At 28.6% G+C, this 6,875-nt stretch overlaps 1 protein-coding gene across 1 annotated transcript; it reads right to left on the bottom strand.

The window, feature by feature from the left end:
* Nucleotides 1–4,666: 4,666 nt before the first annotated feature.
* On the bottom strand, nucleotides 4,667–6,205 carry LOC102581309 (transcription factor MYB24-like). Its single transcript, XM_006367686.1, has 3 exons — nucleotides 5,967–6,205; nucleotides 5,661–5,874; nucleotides 4,667–5,134 (listed from the first exon to the last, which is right to left on the bottom strand). The coding sequence occupies exons 1-3, from the start codon at nucleotides 6,203–6,205 to the stop codon at nucleotides 4,667–4,669; spliced, it is 921 nt and encodes a 306-aa protein (XP_006367748.1).
* Between the last annotated feature and the right edge of the window lie 670 nt (nucleotides 6,206–6,875).

The raw sequence follows: 6,875 nt of genomic DNA on the forward strand, positions 1-6,875 counted from the left end.
TAAATCTGCTCATGTCGATAATCGAGTAAAAAAGTAGCTCATTATTGAAATTATGAAATAACTATTAGTTTTCAAAATTGAATTATGATATTAAATTATTAATATTTTTTGAACTTTTGCTTAAGAATGTTTTTGATAGTACTATAAGTAGGGGTGTTCACGGGTTGGTTTGGATCGGTTATTGGTCAAAATCAAAACCAAACCAACTTAATCGGTTTTAAAATTATCAAAACCAAACCAAACCAAACCAAATATAATATACATTTATCGGTTTGGTGATTATCGGTTTCGGTTTGGTTTGGTTCGGTTATTCGGTTATTATCCATACACAAAAATAAAAGAAACAATTCATTTAAAATGTGAAAAAAGGGACAACAATTCATTCAAAACGAAAAATAGGTAGAATGACTTAAATTACTAAACTTTCAATCACTAAATTTACTATCAATAAAGCTTTAAAATTCACTATATTGGCCTAGAAGGAAGAGACAATAACATTTTCAAGTCCCACAAAGAATTGACATAGACACTCATATACATGAAATCAATAAGATAAATGTTTCATCTTGGGCATTTTTTGCTTTCAATAAGTAAATTATAAAGAAATTTTAATGAAAATATGTATAAGATCTTTAAAATTATTTATAAAAATAATATATTAAGTATGTATATTAACAAAATATATGTATATAATTCATCGGTTCGGTTTGGTTATTTCTTCGATTTTTTTCGAATAAAACCATAACCAAACCAAATACTATCGGTTTTTCAAAAAATCTAAAACCAAATCAAACCAAACCCAAATAAATTCGGTTTTATTTTATCGATTTGGTTTGGATTTTCGGTTTGGATTGGTTTTTATCCAAACCGTGAACACCCCTAACTATAAGTAAGGATAAAATTAAAACAACTAAAATTTCGTAATTTTCATCTTATAGCTATTAATAACCATCATACATTAAATTCTATTAAACTTTTAATTGCATATGATATTGAAAAAAATGATCAAGGATTTTCTGATTAAACAAAATGCCTCGTGTTATTTTTCTTTTGCCCAACTTTATATGTTATATAGATTATCTGGAGATAAAAAGAAACACCCACATTTTTTTTTTAAAATGACATTCATTTTGGGAGAAAATACAAAATCATACCAACATTTTTTATTTATTAATAAATATGATGAAAGAATAATATAAAATTGATATAATTATTTCTAAAATTATAATAAGACATATACTCCAAAAAAGATAAAATTATTACATTTCAATCTACACTATAACTATGTACAAGTTTGCAATAAATGAAAAAAGGTAACACAATTTGATATAACACTAATGAATAACGATAATATATTCTACCAAGTTGTAAGAATTATCAAAATTCAATATGAAATTAATATAATTATTCCTTCGATTTATAATAGGGCATTTTCCTTTAAAAAAAAAATATTACACTAAAATTTACAGTATGACTATATACAAACTTGCAATAAATAATAAAAGTAGCAAACAATGATATATTACTAATAATACATGTTTTAAAGCTTGAATTTGGACAAAATACTTCTCACAAGGGAAAATTCTACTTTATTTCCTTACAAAAAATATATAAATACTGCACACAAAATACAATATAAAATAAATAGTTGTGGAAAAAGAAAAACAAACAAAAAAGAACCTATGAAATAACTTCTTTTTTTAGGAAATAAAGTTTCAAATGGAGCAAATTAATAATAATGAAGAATTGAAAAGGAAGCTTAGAAATGGAAAAGAAAGAATGTTACGCCGTAGAAATCTTTTTAGTACTTATAGTAATAAAAAAGAATAGTAACATAAAATTGAAGTAAATAACGAATTTGAGTAATTATTATAAATAAATGAGTATTAAGGGCATTAGTTGTGCCTTATTGGGTTTTTACGTAAATAAACTTGCATTAGTAATTGAGGGGTACTGACTGCTAGATATAATTGAGCTTTTACTGCAGTTGATTGCTAGGTTTAATTGAGCCTTATTGGATCCATCATTAATTTATAAAGTTGGATTAATATTTAAGTCAAACTTATATGACTTAATATAGTTCAAATTACATTTGAGTCAGTCTGTTAAGTTGACAAGATCAGTCCAACTCATGCTCTTCAAGCCCAAGGTCCTCTAAAATTACTTGGAGATCAAAATACCGCCAAATCATAGCTTACTCCCATATAAATGAGTCATCAAAATAGTAGAAGAGAAGGGAGAAGGACTTAGAGAAGCTCTGCTCTTCAGTAGTGTTTCGCAAGTCTTCCACACACAAAAACTCCAAATTGTGAGCCACAAGTTTCTATATCTCCACGATTGTGATCAAAGTTTGGCTCCACATTTTTGTGGTGAAGTTTCAACAAGTAATTGATCGATTCGAGAGCAAAGTAAAACTCTTGAGTTGACAATCGTGGGGAGAAGAATCAGATGATTATATATTTTTCATAAATTTTATAAAGATTGTAACCCTTGCATATATTATTGAAATACAACAAAACTTAATCGCTTATAAGCTTGTTTAACACATTTTCACCGACCACTTAAATCTTAGAAATTAGTCTTTGTAACTACGATTTGAGATTTTTTGTCCCTTATTATTTGTCTAAAAAAAAAAGAGAGACAGAAGTAAGGATATAATTGGATTCCAATTCTCCACTTTCATGTTCCTAGCAACTATTAAATTTATACTTTATTTAATTTAGATATTTTTGAACTGTTATGTTCTATGCCATAGGGAGAGAAAAATCCAGTTTTCTGGATTGAGTGCTTAAGAACTAACCAAAGAACACTTGGAGAATAAAAAGTGTCATTTTTTTTGACATACCCAACACTGCCAAAATTAGATTTAATGTTGCTTCTACCAACATAATAGTACGTAAGAGATGATATCTCAAACATAATATTATAACTTGCCTTGATAAAATATGTGATCTAAATTAGATTTTTGACATACTAAACATGGTCCAAAATTAGTGGACATTTTCTTTTATTTTTTAGTTTAGAGAGAAGATATAAAGTGACACCTGAAGTTGTCTCGAATTTTCATAAAACACCTTAACTATGCAAGCGTCCTATTACCCCACAAAAGTAATTACTCCCTCCGTTTAAAGAATGACCTCCTTTCCTTTTAAGTCTGTTTAAAAAGGAATGGCCTCTTTCTTTTTTTGGTAACATTTTAATTTCAGCTTTCCACATGACATGTTTAAGGCCACAAGATTAAATGACAATTTTGTACATTTGACATAACTTTAATTTAGGACCACAAGATTCAAAAATCTTTTTTATTTTCTTAAACTTCGTGCCAAGTCAAACTAGACCATTCTTTGTGAAACAGAGAGAGTAATATCTTTGTAAATAGACCATTTGACGAATTTTCTCCTTATATTTGTGAACACGCTGATGACAACACGTGAAAATATCATTTTACTTTCAAAAACCAATTAAAAAGTGCCACATTTAAGTTATTTTCTCTATTAATTAATTTATTTTTAAATGCACCATATTCCCCGGATTTTCAAGAGAGCTTTTGGTTGAAGGTTTTAAAATAATTAGCACTCTCTTTGATGAAATTAGCTCAAAAATATAAGAAACTTCTACTTAAAAATATTAATTAGAAGTCATTCGATAACAAAGTTGGAGAAGTAGTATTGGGAGAAGAAAGAACCAGTTGGGTAGCTATGGTGACAATGAAAAGTTGTTCCCACGGAGGGAGAAAGGGAATGACCCGCCATTGTTGTATATTGTAGGAGCAATAGCTAGAGATTTCTGAGTCAATTTAATCGATCTAAGGAGTAAATTGTAAAGTGGGTTGATGAATTTGAGTTAGAATTTTGTGGGTCGTTGATTAGAGATTGGAACTTTGAAGGAGAATTTTGTGGATTTTTCTATTTTTAGTATTAACAAGAAATTTTGTTTTTGAAATGATTCGGATCGGGTTAACCCACTTTTTAAATTAAATTAATTAATTAAAAGGGGTGAGAATCATGCACTTGTTCATAGATGAGAAAATGGGTCAAAATGCTCTGTTTATAAAGGTATTTAATACTTTTGTAGGGTAATAGGACAGTCACATAGTTAAAATATCTTTTTTGAAAATTTGAGACAACCGTAACTTTTACCTTTTCTCTTTAATTTATATATTCATATTATGCTCCACATTGAAATTATTAAATCAAGTAAAGGCACAACACACTAGTTGAGATGACACAAAGTTTGCCCAACACCAGTAAAATGCACCGTTATGGAAAAATTGGAAGAAATAATGTTATTATATCGTGTTGGTAGACATTATAATTACACAAGAATGAGTCACCTAAAAGCTTGTCCTCAAACTACTTAACTGGATATCCAATGATGTTCATCATAAAGATTTAGCTATGATTAATAAGTGATCTAATTGTATTGTATACTTTTATTGAGAAAATAAAAAAGGAAAAACAAAAAGAAAAATCTTCTATCTAGCCATCATAAAATACTAGATAAACATTTGATTTGAGCAATTAAACACTAAAATCAAATTGTCTTGATACAAAAAAAATAAAAAAATAATAATAATAGCATGCAATGGAAAAATACTAGTACTAGATAATAATGAGTAGTTACTACTAGAGCCTAACAAGAATTAGAGTAACAAAATAAAAATAAATCACCATTGAGATGGACTTTGTAGAGGTTCAATATGTTTAAACATATCCAAAGGGAAGTCATCAATGAAGCTATCTGGAGTAAGTGGCTTCTCAATTTGTCTCTTGACAAATGGTATTTCCACATTATCAAATCCATGTCCAAAAACATCTATGAAGTTAGGCATGATGGGGAATTCTTGATTTTCTAGTGGCAAAGCAAAGTCATCATGAGTTGGGATATGTGAAGATTCTATAATTCCAAGTTTCTTCTCATCATTAGGAATAGTAGTAGTACTCATGATGTCAAGTTGATGATGCATAAGCATGTTTGGTTCAAAAGCAATTGAATCTGGAGTCATCACTAAATCTTCCAAGGGGACAAGTTGTTGGTTCATCATGTGGTCAGAGTTGTCAATATAGGATGATGAGCAAGTTTGTGACTTGGACAATGACTCTTCATGTTCTCTTGATGAGCTCAATTTAGGTGCCTGATAAAAAAAATCCAAACAAAAATATGTTTTTACTTCAAATTACTAAACAAAAGTAAAAAATAACAACTTCAATTTATATTCATGGTCAAACACAACTGCGATGCATGCATTTTCAAATATCATTTTTCAATTTGATAACAAACATATATTTTTTTTAATTTCACAATAAAACATGGACAAACGTCCATTTAACGCAAATTGTACAATTTTTTCGTACCATCAAGTTAAGATGACCAGACCATAGTAGAAATAAAGATGAATTAAAAAGAGGATGAAAATATATAAGGTGTTCTTTCCGTATATATTATGCTCTTCAACATAAAAAAATATATAGAAGGGAAAAAATGAGTTCAAAATGGAAACAATGACAAGTGTTATTGTTTAGTCAATATGCTAAGTTGTAGACATGCACTATCAATTTATTTTTGTTCCTAGTCTGAAAATCCAACAAAAATACAAAAGTACCCATGCTCGAGATCAAACAAAAAGAATGGCATATACAAATCGACAAATAATATAATACCTCTAATATTAGGGGAAAAGCACAAGTTTGGGTGGTGTTATTTTGCGATGTTCGTAAAATCCTAGCCAACCTTTTCTGTCGACTACTCCAAAAATTCTTAACATCATTGTCAGTTCGCCCCGGTAGATATGTAGCAATTCTTGCCCATTTATTACCAAATTGTCCCTGTAGTTCAATAACTGTCCTTTCTTCTTCTCCAGAAAATTTCACTCCACTTTTCACCAAAACAACAATCAAAAGTTACAAATAAAAATCAAGAAAAATGTTAAAATTGACATATTAAAGAATGTAGTACTAGTAATTTACTTTTTTAAGTTAGGTCTAAGTTTATTGACCCAACGAAGACGACAAGATTTTCCAGTACGTTGCAAAAGGCCTTTGGATCGAATGGAGCTCCAATCTCTTGGACCATATTTCTTAACATGATTTATGAGCACTTCATCTTCTTCTTCTTTCCATGGTCCTTTCTTTATTTCATCTTCATCCTCATCAAACTCGTAACGATGATGACGATGATATGAAGATGATGATCTTCTTCCTTCCATTAGTATTTTTTTTCTCTACTAGTACTATAATAATTAAACTTGATATTTCATGATTTTTTATTATGCTGATTTTATCTATTTCTTGAAACATTGACGGTTAAGGCGGTTATGGGCACTACCACACACCCCCACGACTTACCCCACATTCCCCCCATTTTATGAATTCAAATATAGTCAAAAGTTATTTTTAAGAAAATAGGTTTAAAAGATCTTGCTATACGCAATTAAATATTGGTATGGTCTTTTTTATTATAGGGGAAAACAATCACTACTTACACTAACTTTTTCATTGCAAAATATTCTTCTTATTTTCATAGATATTTTGATTGAGTCCATGAGAAAAAAAAATGTAATATTTTCGTACAAAAAAATTAAGAAATTTCCCAAATGATATCATGCATTTTTGCAATAAGTTAGTTGGCATAAATGAGTAGGAAATCATGTTCTATATTTCTTACTGTTTCGCAATGAAAAATATTTGTATTATTAGTGGTTAATTGACCCCTAAAACTTAAATATATAATATTATTTTTCAGAAAATTATCTTTATCAATGGGATATGATTTTTTTCTTCTCGAGGATATGGTTAACTTTTTTTTATAAAAAATTTACCATAACAATAACAATAACAATAAATAATAATAATAATAATAATAATAAAAATAATAAT

Source organism: Solanum tuberosum, unplaced genomic scaffold (genome assembly GCF_000226075.1).
Source record: "Solanum tuberosum cultivar DM 1-3 516 R44 unplaced genomic scaffold, SolTub_3.0 scf00914, whole genome shotgun sequence".
Lineage (NCBI taxonomy): Eukaryota > Viridiplantae > Streptophyta > Magnoliopsida > Solanales > Solanaceae > Solanum > Solanum tuberosum.